The following is a 15,000-nucleotide window of genomic DNA, read 5'->3' on the forward strand; positions in this document are numbered from 1 at the left end:
TGAGTCAGGGTCAGGTGTCGTTTCAACGCATATTCGAGAGAGAGAGAGAGAGAGAGAGAGAGAGAGAGAGAGAGAGAGAGAGAGAGAGAAGGACGGTCAGGTATCATCGTGGCAAAACATATTTCCCAGATGTCATCAGAATGGCAGCGAGGGAGCCACTTAGTTTTCACGTCACGTCCAACACCAAGTTAAGTGATAACAAGCCGCGGACCTTGAGAAGTTGCCGAGAATGCGTGGCACAGAACTGGTGAATAGAGGACAAACGAGCGCTATTTTTTGTGTTTCTTTGTTTGATTAAAAAGATACTCTGTGCTAGTTGTTTGCCTGGATCTTAATTAACATTTTTGGAAAGAGGACATCACTTCGAACAATTTTCACAGAAGATGCAGATCTGGGGATTCTTGTTCAAGTTGTTGATATTGTTATATTAACCTGGCCTATCACTGTGGCCTGATCGTACCAGCAGTCTGGTTTTACTAGTGAAGGGCAGTTTGATGGGGCTAAATTTTTGATAATTTTCAATAGTTTGGTGCCTCCTAATTGAGGAGAAAGCATGATAACAGTGAATTTTGGCTGAGGGTTAGAGATGACAGGAAGGAAACTTGAATTATAATTACTAGAGCAACCATGTGTTAGAATAGAATGCACAAATTCAGTCAGGCTCAAAGGGCCTGACTTGGTCTGAAGACTGAGAGCGAAGTCTGTGTTGTTGGTAAATGAAGAATTCAATTTATAAGCAGTATATTGCAAATTTGCGTTCACATTCGATATTAGGGGCCAGTATTGTCTGTTTATAATAAGTTTCCTTCTTTATAAATCTCTTTTGGCACATAAACATGAGTTTAATTCCCATGGATTCAAAGCTCTCCCAATGTTTCATTATCATAAAATGACAGAAATGAATTCTTTAATAGAATTTTGGTTTTCCCTTAAAGAAATTAACCTTTCTAGACCTTCAAATTTGGAAGGAAGTGTTTTAAATGCATGTCATCTTTGTTAGTAAATGTAATTTCCATTTTAACTGCAAGATAAAGCATCTAAAATATCTCCCTTCATAAGTAATGATCAGGAACTTCCATGGAAAGACTCTTGAATAAATAAACCAGGGGATACACATGACCATGTATGGATTCTCCTCCGATTTGAATCATTCATTAAAGAAAGAATCTTTTGGCATATCCCCTCCGGAAGCCGCTGCTTGATGCTGGAGTTTTCGCCATTGCCGAGTTAATCCCGCGGAGTCTCCTCCCCCCCTCCACCTCTCGGGGCTCAGCGAGGCCGACAAAATCGCTTTGCAGTGTCTTTGTATAAATCCTTTGGCCCGTCGATTTACCTGTGGGAAACCAGCAGGTGTATTAATAACGTTTCTTCATTGCTCTTTCATTACACTGACGCTTGTGGGGAATTATCGGCTCCCATCGGTTTAGTATTTAAGCGGTCGTCTGGGTTCCAGTGCGGTTTTCAGATGCTTGAATTCTTTCCGTTCTAATTTTGAAAAATGTTAATCGAGGCTGGAAATGGCGGAACATGGAACTCAATAAATTCAATTCTAGCCGCCGGATTTCTTTTTTTTATTATTATTGAAGGGAAAATTTAGGGACACGAAACTATTAAACTATCATTTGCGAGAGTATTTTTATTTTTAAATATAAATGTCGGGACCATTCAGGTTGGAAATTCTTACACCACTGTCGCTGCTTGCTAGGATTTGATCAAACTGAAACTGATACTTCCGCCATTTTTGACGAAAGAATTTTCTCTTAGTCTGTGGCCTTGGAATGGAATGGAGTATAGGGCTTAGGCCAAAGGCCAAGCACTGGGACCTATGAGGTCATTCAGCGCTCGAAAGGAAATTGACAGTAAAAAGGTTTGAAAGGTGTAACAGGAGGAAAACCTCGCAGTTGCACTATGAAATAATTTTAGGAGAGGGTGGATAGCAAGATGGAAGAAAGAATATGAAAGGAGGTACAGTAAAAGGAACGAAAGGGGTTGCAGCTAGGGGCCTAAGGAAGGCACGCTGCAAAGAACCTGAAGTAATGCCTACAGTGCACCGCTAGTCTAGGCTGGAAGAACAAAATCTTTTGAGTGAATTCTAAAACAGAATGAGAATAGAAGTTTCTCGTCCCAAACCATACACTACGGGCTTGAAATATATCTCACACTTTCCTCCATTCTCACCTCACCATTCTCATCATCAACTGGTCTATTTCTGGCATCATCATCATCATCATCATCATCATCATCATCTCGTTCTCTGTGTGTTCTTGTGTGAGAGCGCCTCCCGTGGAATAATGATACTGTATAATCGTCGCGGCTTGATCACAATTTCTTGGGTTAATCTAGACGCGCTCACTCGGGGTGGCTCGCTATTCGCGTGACAAATCGCTCCCATCAACTGGTATTCTCTAAGCCATTTGCTCTCTCTCTCTCTCTCTCTCTCTCTCTCTCTCTCTCTCTCTCTCTCTCTCTCTCTTATTTACACTAGGTCTGCAGCTGATATTCCCTCTCTCTCTTATTTACATTGGGTCTGCAACTGATTCTCTCTCTCTCTCTCTCTCTCTCTCTCTCTCTCTCTGTCTTTTATTTACACTGGGTCTGCAGTTGATTCTCTCTCTCTCTCTCACTTACACTGGATCTGCAGCTGATTCTCTCTCTCTCTCTCTCTCTCTCTCTCTCTCTCTCTCTCTCTCTCTCTCTCTCTCTCTTTATTTACGCTGGGTCTGCAGCTACACTCTCTCTCTCTCTCTCTCTCTCTCTCTCTCTTTATTTCTGGGTCTCTCTCTCTCTCTCTCTCTCTCTCTCTCTCTCTCTCTCTCTCTCTCTCTCTCTCTCTCTCTCAGCTCCTGACTTTTATCATTACTATGTTATAAAGCTTGTACTTTTGCCCTCCTAGGTATTGCTATTAAAGAGACCTGTTCGTGACGTGTTTACAACCTTAATTCTCTCATTTGTTGTTCAAAAAATTAGTGAGAATATCCATAATGATGCAAGAGTAAATATATTTGTTTCACTTACATCAATTGTGGATATTTTTCACCATTTTAGCGACCCATGTAATTATGAGATTTTTATGTATTCAAAAGATTAAAAACACGATTACGGTGTAATTTTGTATGTGAGTTTGTTTGTGTGTTTGTGTGTTTGTGGCTTGTGTTTGTTCACCCCATTTCCTTCCCAGTTTTGTATATTCCTCTGATTGACAGATCTTTCCCCCCCCCACTGTATTCTCATGATAATTATAAATATAATCCAAATTCCTTTCAGAACGATCACGTGAAAAAGACAATTCTGATCATCACAGGTCGTGAGAAACTCAGAGAAACTTTGTTCTATCAACTGTCGAGTGGAATGTGAACTGTCGACAGTGTAACTTAAGTCCATCGCCTACTGTTATGCACCCAAGAACAACGAAGTGTACGCTGTACTGGCTCAAGTCGTTGATCGTCAGTTGTATCGAACATTATTAGATCAGTGTGTTTTATATTGTTGTGTTGATTTTGTTGCAAGGTTACCGAGTAATTCTATTTTACATGACGTCCGTCTAGAGAGATTACCTTCCGAGTTATTCTGTCGCCGCTTCCTGGTCCAATCAAGCGCGCAGATAACTGGGCCTCACACTTTGATCCTTCGGGGAATGAAAAGATCTAAAAAGCGGGTGGAAACGAAGTGAGGGGAAAGGAAAAATAAAGAAAAAGGAAGGAAAAATAAAGAAAAGGGAAAGGAAAATAAAAACACCAAGTGCTGAGTCGATGAACTTGTATTTAAAACCTTTCGTTTAGCCAGGGGAGTCGCCTCCATTTCCCCGAACTTTTGTTGGCCATTTTTCTCTTCGAAGTTATTGTTTGTTTGTTTTTCCTGGTTATTTACGTTGTCATATTCATTTTCCCATTGCGCCGCTGCGACGATTCTTCCCCCGAGACAGAAGAGAGATAGAGAGAGAGATCCGAGTGAAAGGCAAAGGAAGAAGCGCGCCCCCGTCAAACTTTCGTCACAAGGCTCGTAAAACTCTCTCTCTCTCCCCCCCTGTCTCCCTCGACAACCCTGCGGAGGAGGCCGTTTGAAAAGTTAATTCCCTTTTCCATTAAGGTTACGGAGAAATTGAAATATCAGCTTTTGCACTGACATCACCTCGTCCTCCTCCTCCTCCTCCTCCTCCTCCCCCCACAAACCATTCCGGACTCTATCTCTGCCTGTGTCACTTTTCGAAGAAGAAGAAAAACCCGCGGAAAAAGAGAAAGCGAAATCCCTGTGGATCCGTTACATTTGAAAAATGGCCAGTCGTTTGTGAACGAACCTGGTGTTTTTTTCCTTACGGATATTTGAACAGAGAGAGAGAGAGAGAGAGAGAGAGAGAGAGAGAGAGAGAGAGAGAGAGAGAGAAAAGTCCCCCGCCCCCCTGCTGGTTTCCTCTGCCCTCCAAGTGAAAAGCTATGGGAAAAGTCTGTTTAAATTCCTCGGTCTTCTGAGTGTGAGGTCAACCCTTCGAACCAGCCGGCATGCAAACCCAAGGAGGACCTCTCAGCAGATCGACCGAGTAGGCGGAGGAGTGAGACGGGGTGGATTTCTGTCGATTGTTCGCGTGGCATCGCTCTTCTTCAGTCGCGACAGATAAAGGAAACCGAATGACTCGTACTGGTGCAGATTAGATGGACAGCGCGAACTAGGAGAAAACTATCTCTTCGATCTCACCATTTCTTTAGTGGTGAAGTACCGTCTAGCCCACATGAGTCACGGCGAATCTTGTGCGGGCGTCGTGGGCGGTGCTGTGGGCGTCGGAGGTCACAAAAAGCTACGTCGCAAACGCAAAGAGCTGGACGCCCTTGTGCCCGAGGACAAGGTGCGTCGGAAATCGTCCTCGGCCTCACATCACGACCTGCTCCGCTCCGACTCCGAGGACCCGGAGGCTGATTATGCGGGCGTCGGCGTCATCACCAAGAGAGTGATGGGCGGCGGGGGAGAAGGCATGGGTCTGTGGGCGTGCCTTCCGGGAGCCTGCACGCTCCTCTTGCTCCTCACCACCCTGGTGGGCGTAGCGGCCGCCCTCAGGCTTCTCATGTTGACTCGACGAGACCTCGACTCGCTTCATACCAGAATCAGCTCAGGTAACATTGATTAGATTCTTTTTGTCATATACTAAACTCTTCCAGTTTTTAGCTGCATTATTTCTTATAATATAAAAATATTTTCCATCTGTTTACTAGACTGCAGGTAAGTTCACTGGATTTATGTACAGTTATCCCACAAAAAAATAAAAAAATGTCATTTATCTGTAGATCATTTTTATATATCTATAACCTGTTTAGCTAAGGATGCAGTATTGCTTCTAGAAAGGGACATGAGAGACATTACAAATCATTCACAGAATGTTTTTGACAAGGTATCAAGTTTTCCCCTGCAAGAAGAGTGATTTGCCTTTTACTGTTGAGAATTATTGTTCTTAATAATCTATTTTGTAAGCGAAAGATAAAAAATCAGATGTTCATAGGACTGAAGAGTTCATCCCCAATGAATAACCGGGTTATACATTGAATTTTGTACATCTTTTACATCGGATTTTATGCTATTATTCATATGAACGACTTAACATGAAAGAATTAACGTTTGGTGTGTTTTTAATCTTATTTTTGAGAGTAGAACCGGTAAAATAAAGTCTATTGAGCGAAGAATTAATGCCTAATTAAATGTAAGGATTCCTTTCAATTATCCGGAAACCCATTGATAAACTAGAACCATTAGATTAACACTTAACCTGTAGATTAATGTACCTGTATATTAATGAACATATGGTTAGTAAACGTTCTCTCTCTCTCTCTCTCTCTCTCTCTCTCTCTCTCTCTCTCTCTCTCTCTCTCTCTCTCTCTCTCTCTCTCTCTGTTCTCTCTCTCTCTCTACATACAGTTGGTCAGTCTCTCTCTCTCTCTCTCTCTCTCTCTCTCTCTGTTCATCTGATCTCTCTCTCTTCTAGATGATTGTACATATAGTTGGTAAATAAGTTGGTCTCTCTCTCTCTCTCTCTCTCTCTCTCTCTCTCTCTCTCTCTCTCTCTCTCTCTCTCTCTCTCTCTCTCTCGCTTCTGTTCATGTGATAACCTGTAGATTATTGTACATATAGTTGGTAAATTTTCTCTCTCTCTCTCTCTCTCTCTCTCTCTCTCTCTCTCTCTCTCTCTCTCTCTCTCTCTCTCTCTCCTGTTCATACTTGTAATAAATCATTATCGTAAAGTAAAATATTTCAGTTTTTTTTCATTTTGGATATGAGCTTTCTTGTGCATAACTTCCTTAATTTAATTTCAAAATTCTCTCTCTCTCTCTCTCTCTCTCTCTCTCTCTCTCTCTCTCTCTCTCTCTCTCTCTCTCTCTCTCTCTCGTATCCCCCACTTCTTTTCACATTTTTTTTCTCATCTCGGATGTTTATTTTATTTTAGGTATTTTTCTCCTTCCATTTTGTTTACCTCTTCTCCCATCCCCGTTGCAGTTTGTCTTCTTCTTCTTTCTTTCTTCCAAACAAGAGGATTCTTACCCATTCCTTCTTTTCCTTTGTTCCAACGGCGTCCTTTCATCTTGGTCTCCACGCTCCATTTTTCTCTTTCGTTTCTTTCCCTTTATTTTATTTTTCCATCCACACGTTTTTCCCTTTTATTTTCCAAGTTCGACATTCAATTTTGCTTTTTGGCTTTTGAGTGTTTGACGTCTCTCTTATTTTTATTTACTCTTATTTTTGTTCCGTATTCAAGTAATCTCATTTATTTTTGTGTTTGCCTTTCCATCTGATTCTGTTATTTTGACTTTCTCATCTTGAATTGTGACTTTGTTGTCGTTGTTGTTATTGATTGAGGTGGCTTTATGCCAGCACGGGCTCTTACTCAGAGAGCAGCCCGTCAGTCGTCTCTTGATGAGCAGGCGAGATTAAGGAGATGAACGTGGATACTTTATTTGTGGTTTATGGATGTGCCAGGGAAAACTGTGACTTTCTCATCTTTTGAATTTGTGCTCATCGTTTACCACCTCTTGGCTTTGGGATTCTCCCCCTTTCGAATACTTCATTTCCTTTCTCAGTCGTTCCTCTCTATTATTCTTCACTCCTCTTTCTCTTGTCTCTTAAATGTAATGTCTTTGATAAATCTAAGTTTCTGTAATCAGGTTTCTTCCATTTTCTTGGTATGCAGTATTGTACTCATTCTTTTTATTATATTTCTGTTGTAACTCTTGTTTTTTTATTTGCTTCTGTGGTTTATTTTCCTTCTTTTACCTTTTTTTTTTTACACATTTATACAAAATGATATACATACAGTACATAAATACATACATATAGTGCATAGTGCTGATTCCCCTCTCGGAAGCTGGTTCCAGAAAAATATGATTTTTGACTCAAGCACATTTTACACATACTATCTTCACATTACATTTTCCTCTTTTAGATGCATACTCTACTTCGTCTATCAAGCTCGTGCCAAGGGTCTCACTTCCTCAATTGAAAACCCACCAATCACCTTCCTTGGTATGCTAAATAATGTTATTCCTTGGTAGTTTTTGCAATCATCTGCAATCACATTTACCTATAAACATTTAATAATTACTCGCCTTACCCATTTTTTTGGAACCTTTCCTTGATGCATAGTTACCTTACAGACCTCCGTCAGCCAATCAGTCTTACATTTCACCAGTTTACTCCAACCAGCTCTTGGTTTCTTTTTGCCCTCTTTACACAATAAGAAGTAACTTAAGTAACTTCCACAAGTATTCGCTGCAGTCAGATTTTGGTTTCGTTTTGCCATCTTTACACAAAGAAGTATTCAAGTACGACCTTACGATAATGCTTCCTGCTTGTGTCATTCAACTGTGCAGCTATTATATATGCACGTATATATATCTTTATATATAGATATGTGTGTTTGTGTGTGGGTGTTTTCTCCCGCCCCAGCAAACAGGATGTCGCGACAGATACTTATTTCCGCTGTATGATGCCAGGATGGCAGTGCAGGAAGCCAGATCTGCTGCGTAGGTGAATTGTGAAAGAGACTTATAACAAGAAGGTGACGCGACGTTGGCCCTCCCCCTCCCCGGGTCAATCCCCCTCCACCCACCCACGTACCCATCCCTACCACCCCCTCCCCCTTCCTTTTCCGTCGCACCCGGCTTCCCGGAGTGGAAATTTCTCTGGAAGAGGATTGGAGTGGCGTTTTCTTTCAGCGACACGCTTATTTGTCAGTAATATCTTCTCGCCTCCATGATTCTCACATGGCGATGGCGGTGTCCCGGGAGGGAAAAAGAAGAAGAAGAAGAAGAAGAAGAAGAAGTAAAAGAAGATGACGAGGAGGAGGAGGAAGGAGAAGAGGAAGGGTGTATGGTTTTCCAATGGATGTTGCTGAATGTGCCACACTGTGTCTGGGGGACTATTATCCTCTTTCCGTTCTCATTTCTTCCCCTGGTCTGGATTTCTGGTTTTCTTTCTCTTCAGATTGGGAGCGAGATTTTTATTTCTGGAGGGAGATGGTGGTGTGTTTTGTTGTCATGGCGCTGGTTTGTGTAAGACTCCATGTCAAAATGAAGGTAATTTTCTTGCTGTTGAGCTTTATTGACTTTAAATCTGGGACGGAATTTTACTCATAGATGCAAGGGGGGCGTGGAGGGAAGAACCAACTGTTAGGGGGCGGGGGGGTGGTAATAAAAAGGTTAAGAACCTTTTTCTTATAGACGTACACTTTGATTTTAAGTAATCGTAATGGAGACTTGTAGGCAAAGCAGCCTCGAGACGAGAAGAAACTGCTGTTTTGAAAACGCGGTTTGTGAAAAACAACTCGAACACTCTGTGGTGTTCCTTCCGTTTGCTTTTGGCATTCAGCGCCTTGTGTATTCACCTCTCGTGCTGCGGATGGAGTGCTTCTCTTTTTTTATCTCTTCTGAAACTTTCCATATTATGGCGCTCGTAGGGAAGGTGAGGAGATAGGACAATATGGGAGTCGTGATGCCAAAAGTTCCAACATTATCCAGCTACATGAAGGGAGTGGTTATTCTCTCTCTCTCTCTCTCTCTCTCTCTCTCTCTCTCTCTCTCTCTCTCTCTCTCAAGAAGTATATGGTTGGTTTTATAGTATTTTCGTATTTTGTGTTTTGTGTTGCCAGGAGATTTCTGTGTTTTTCTATTTTCACAAAAATTTTAGACATTCATGCAAGACATCCACTGACCTTAAACGTTTGTCCGTACCTGATATTTATGTCTGTAATGCTTTATATTTGAATATATTATTCACTTGTTTTATCCCCTATTTTCATATTCAATTTACTCATTCGCATTCCAGCAATGTTTCTTCTAATGACTTTCCACTGGGGGGTTTTATAGTCCGTCTCTTTTAATTGAATATTGTCCTTGGTACAAAACAATTATACCCCCTTTTTTTATTAAGAATACACCGTCCCTTTGATAAAATTGTATCATAAAAAATTGTATGTTTACTTAATTATTTAGCAACAAGTCCACTCGGAGAATAATTCTTTTTTTGCTGCGAAGGAATAATGCATACAATTTTGTTTGCGTTTCATGAAGCATATTAATCATTCATGAGGAAAAACCGAGGTTTTGCATGCGGATAAGTCAGAAGGAAACTTTTACTGGAACTATTTAATTGTTGTATGTAACGTGTGTGTGTGTGTGTGTGTGTGTGTGTGTGTGTGTGTGTGTGTGTTTATATATATATATATATATATATATATATATATATATATATATATATATATATATATTTATTTTTTTTTTTTTTTTTTTTTTTGAAAGTTCGTTCTTGCCCCGTTTCAGTATGAATATTTATTGGCCTCTTACACGTCCGTTTATCTTTTAATAATTCTTAGGTTTCTTTATCAGTGTTTCTTCACTTTCATTGTAAGATTTCTTATTTTTTCTCCATTGGGTGACATCGGCACCTTCTGTGCCGTGTTAAGTTTTCTTTTTAGCACGCGATTATTGATTAAAATGGACAGATCTGTACATCTGTTATCGATAGATATGTGCTAAATTTTTTAGTAGTTATTTCAGAGAGAGAGAGAGAGAGAGAGAGAGAGAGAGAGAGAGAGAGAGAGAGAGATTTATGGGTGTCATATTCTATGACGCCTAGTAGAGGAGAAATATATATTCAAATAACCTTCAGTAAGTCCTCATCTTATTTTAGGAATCATACCGGAGAGAGAGAGAGAGAGAGAGAGAGAGAGAGAGAGAGAGAGAGAGAGAGAGAGAGAGAGAGAGATTTGTGGGTGTCATATTCTGTGACGCCTAGGAGAGGAGAAATATATATTCAAATAACCTTCAGTAAGTCCGCATCTTATTTTAGGAATAATCCCAGAGAGAGAGAGAGAGAGAGAGAGAGAGAGAGAGAGAGAGAGAGAGAGAGAGAGAGAGAGATCTATTGCCGTTATATTCCGTGACACCCCAGGAGAGGAGAAGTATATATCTAAATAACCTTCAGTAAGTCCTTGTCTTATTTTAGGAATCATTCCGGAGAGAGAGAGAGAGAGAGAGAGAGAGAGAGAGAGAGAGAGAGAGAGAATGTGATTTATTGATAATGTATTCCGTGACACCCCAGAAGAGGAGAAGTATATAACCTTCAGTAAGTCCTCATCTTATTTTAGGAATCATTGCAGAGAGAGAGAGAGAGAGAGAGAGAGAGAGAGAGAGAGACTGCTGTTACATTTTGTGACGCTTAGGAAAGGAGAAATATATATTCAAATCAGCTTCAGTAAGTCCTCATCTTATTGTAGGAATCATTCCGGGGGAGAGAGAGAGAGAGAGAGAGAGAGAGAGAGAGAGAGAGAGAGAGAGAGAGAGAGAGAGAGAGAGAATTATGGGTGTCATTTTCTTTGACACCTGGGGGGAGAAGTATATATTTTTATATGACCTCCAGTAAATGCAGGAAGCGTATGAATAAACCCGGAGACACACGTATATATATTCACATTATTCCGAGTAAGATTATCGTGGTAATTGGCTTAAAAGGCTTTTTTTAAACACTCGTAATTAGGTGTAATATTTCACTCATAAATGTCACGGTTATGTTATTTTCCGCGACCGTCAAGTTTTTTTTTCTTTTGGAAACGAAGTTAGCGCAAGGTCGACGCTGTTAACCAAACAGCTTTTATTTGATCACGGAAACCCATTTTCGAGGCAGCAGCTGGAATTGTCAGAGAATTCGGACGGACGTGAAATGGCCCATTAGACGTACGGGGATTCTCCGAAAATGCGTCGCGGGATGGAACGGGAAATGGGATGGTGGATGTCTACGATTTTTTAAAGGTTTAAAGTAACTATTTTTTTTTTTATACTAACAACAAATTTTCGATTTGATTTTCCTTATGTAATTAATATATATTATTCAACATTTTTTTTATTATTTTTTATAGCTTTAATGAATTACTTTTTGCCTCTTATAGATAAAAAAAATGTATGATCGAGGAAATACTACATTTTTAAGCTTTCAACATTTTTTTCCTGCCGGTGCAGATTTTTTTTTATTATTTTTTCTTTCTTTCTTGGCCTTCGAAAATAGATATAATATAATTTCTTGTCACACCTAGTTTGCTGTTACAGACACATTTCTGTGTAAGTTTCCCTTTAAATCCTTGAATCCTTTGATGGAGGATTTAAACTTCAGCTTAGATCTGTATTTTTCCAGGAACGAAAACTTGTTTACGAGCGTGTCAAAGGAAACGTGAGTCGTGTCACTCACAGTTACTTCCAGATTTCCTTATATGTTACCCACCTCCAAGCCAGAGCTCGGCTTCATGATATTTTGGTTCTATTTATGCAGAATCTTCTTCTGTTTCAGAAAAAGAATTAGCATCAACATTGGAACCAAAATGCCAATCAATCGGGCTGAGGATCTGAGTGTTTCAAATAGCAATCTTAGGTTCATTTATGCATAACCTTGAACTCACAACATCAAATATCAATTTGATGTGGAGTACTCTGTGTCGCTGAAGTTGAATAAAGGACATTGTATGTATATATATATATATATCTACCGTTTAGCAGACGAGAAAGGGCGTCTGGGCGCGTTCCCCAAAATCTAGCAGGCCTTTGCTGATCCATACTGTTACTCATGTACCTAGTTACTAGCAGACCGGTATGATTTGCAGCTAGGATGGATAGAGAAAGAGAGAGGACTAGAAGACTCTAGACGTGGGTGTGCACCGGTCCGTCAAAGTGTTCGCCATTAAAACAGGAGGGTCCGGCAAAGTAATCCTCTTCCCACTGGGGTGGAGCCATCAGTAAGATTCTCTCTCTCTCTCTCTCTCTCTCTCTCTCTCTCTCTCTCTCTCTCTCTCTCTCTCTCTCTCTAATACCACGAGGTGTACATATTCGGACGTAGCACAGGAAAAATAAAATAATAAATTTAAAAATCCGGACCAGTTTTGGTTTTAGCCATCTTGAAGATGTCTTAGAAATCCGAAGCCGAAACCGGTCAGGTTTTGTTACCAAGTGTTTCATTTTTTCCCAGTGGTACATCTGAATATATATATATATATATATATATATATATATATATATATATATATATATATATATATATAAAATTTATTTATATATATATATATACAGTATATGAAGGCAAACTCCACGAGGGAAAGAGAAACAATGGAGTACTGCAAGGCCTTTCGACTCCTTGTCCTTTATACGAGCTTTTGTAAACTTATTTTTATATTTCTTCAGTCTGCTAAGTAAAGGACAAGAAGTGGAAAGGCCTTGCAGCACTCCGTTGTTTCCCTTTCATTCGTGGAATTTGTCTTTATTTATATATATTCATCACGTTCCTTATTTTTGTGATTCAGTTATGCTTATATGTATATATAATCTCTCTCTCTCTCTCTCTCTCTCTCTCTCTCTCTCTCTCTATATATATATATATATATATATATATATATATATATATATATATATATATATATATATATATATATATAAAGTGACCTCAGGTTCCAACTTCTTTTATGACTTGTATGGCCTAGTGGGCAACGCCCTCGCCGTTCAACTGAAAGACCTGGGTTCGATCCTGATGTGAGTCAGAAATATATTTCTGTTCCACACATGGTTGTGTGTTGATTGTTTCTATATATATATAAATAAATAAATATATATATATATATATATATATATATATATATATATATATATATATATATATATAAATGTGTATATATCATAGTTATGTATCATGACATTCTACCTGCCAAGACCTCGCGCCAGGGCATGGCCGGAGGCCAGTCCACAGCATTTATGAAAGCCCCCAATTGACTGCCAATGAAAGTCATTGAGGCTGGAACGCGCGCCCTGGTTCCATTATTAAAGTCCCCGGGATGATGGTTTTGGTGTTCTCCCGTGATACCTGCGATCATATGTCGAGAGCGATTGGATGCCGATTCAGCGGATGCCCCCTCCCGCCCCTGGGTGGCGCCCCAACCCCAAAACCTGACGGTTCGTATCATTTCGATATTAATTACTGTCAAGTGAGGTCGCGGGAACCTGCATATTGGCGTTGCCTCGCTTCGTTCGCATGGCGGAGACTGGGGTGGTGGTTCGAACTTGTTATATTTATATATATATATATATATATATATATATATATATATATATATATATATATATATATATATATATATCCATATATATATATCCTACCCTTTCAGTTCTCCGTATGGTTCGTATACTATTTAGACAGTCCAGTTTGAACAGTACAAAAACCACATCTATATATTTATTTTATTTTTTTCTTTTTAATAATTGAGATCTCTTTTTTTCCTAATGAACACTTCCTAATGAACGCCATATTCTTTGGAAGCTTGAATTTCAAGTCAGTGGCCCCCGTGGTGGGCTTGTTCCATATGAATAGGGGTTCATCTTCTGATTAATAATAATAATAATAATAATAATAATAATAATAATAATAATAATAATAATAATTTGATCTCAGCAAAGGAGAGTTAGCTTTACAATACCCTTCATACATTCCACCTCGGTTGCCAGATACCTCAAGCCACCTTCCCAACTATTCTGACTCGCTTCTTCTCCCATCCCACTATTTTTGCTGGCACTCTCAACTGCGTTCTTTATTCTGCCATCTGTATTAACATTCATTGCTCTTATTCCTGGTATAGATTTACGAACACTATGAAACTCCTTCATTATTTCTTCAGCTTGTCTTTACCATCCCCAGTGAGTGGCGTTTCATCTGAAAATATCGGTTGTCAAATTTCCTTTCTCTTGATTCTCGCGTTCCGATATCCATAAAAGTACTGGACTGCCCTGGAGACGTAACGTGTTGTTTTCTTGTACAGGCTTTTAAGACAAGGTAATCATTCTCCTTTCTACGTATTACATTAGACTTTTGCTTCCATTGTATGATGTGTACTGTACTCATGTGCCATATATGTATGTATGTATATGTGTATGTATATATACTGTATATGTGTGTATATATATATACAGAAATAAATAAATATATACTGTGTATATGTTATATAATATATGTATATATATAAATAAATAATATAAATTATATATATATATATATATAATTTATATATATATATATATATATATATATATATATATATATATATATATATATATATATATGTATGTATGTATGTAAATATACATGCAGCTAGATAGATAGATAGATAGATAGACAGATATACATACATTTTTTTACAGTTTTTATTTTCCCTTTTCAGGTTATTTATGATTTACTTCCAATAACTTGCACCTGCTAATTTATTGTTTTATTTTTTTTTTATTTTTATATTCCCTTTGAGCATGTTAATTTTGTTTGATTTCACCAATAATTTGTATGCTATATTTGGCAGCACTGCATACTCCCACAAATAAATTACTAAATATACACATAACTCACGTCACATCAAGAAAGGTCATTGGAGATGAGTCACAATTGTTTAATCAATATTACAAATCTGGTCATTCTTTGTATAAGACTTTGAGAATTCTTTACTATTTTTAG

At 38.9% G+C, this 15,000-nt stretch overlaps 1 protein-coding gene across 7 annotated transcripts in view; it reads left to right on the forward strand.

The window, feature by feature from the left end:
- The window catches only part of LOC136846179 (EF-hand calcium-binding domain-containing protein 14), a 331,698-nt gene that overhangs the window by 217,675 nt on the left and 99,023 nt on the right, over positions 1 to 15,000 (forward strand). For 5 of the 7 annotated variants that reach the window (XM_067116998.1, XM_067117002.1, XM_067116997.1 and 2 more), the window contains exon 2: positions 3,265 to 5,102. The exons of the other annotated variants lie outside the window; for them this stretch is intronic. In XM_067116998.1, the coding sequence (XP_066973099.1) occupies positions 4,724 to 5,102 (379 nt within the window). In that variant the 5' untranslated portion in view covers positions 3,265 to 4,723. The remainder of the gene's footprint in view (positions 1 to 3,264; positions 5,103 to 15,000) is intronic. 7 annotated transcript variants of the gene reach the window in all.

The sequence above is a fragment of the Macrobrachium rosenbergii genome, chromosome 14 (assembly GCF_040412425.1).
Source record: "Macrobrachium rosenbergii isolate ZJJX-2024 chromosome 14, ASM4041242v1, whole genome shotgun sequence".
In the NCBI taxonomy this organism is placed as follows: domain Eukaryota; kingdom Metazoa; phylum Arthropoda; class Malacostraca; order Decapoda; family Palaemonidae; genus Macrobrachium; species Macrobrachium rosenbergii.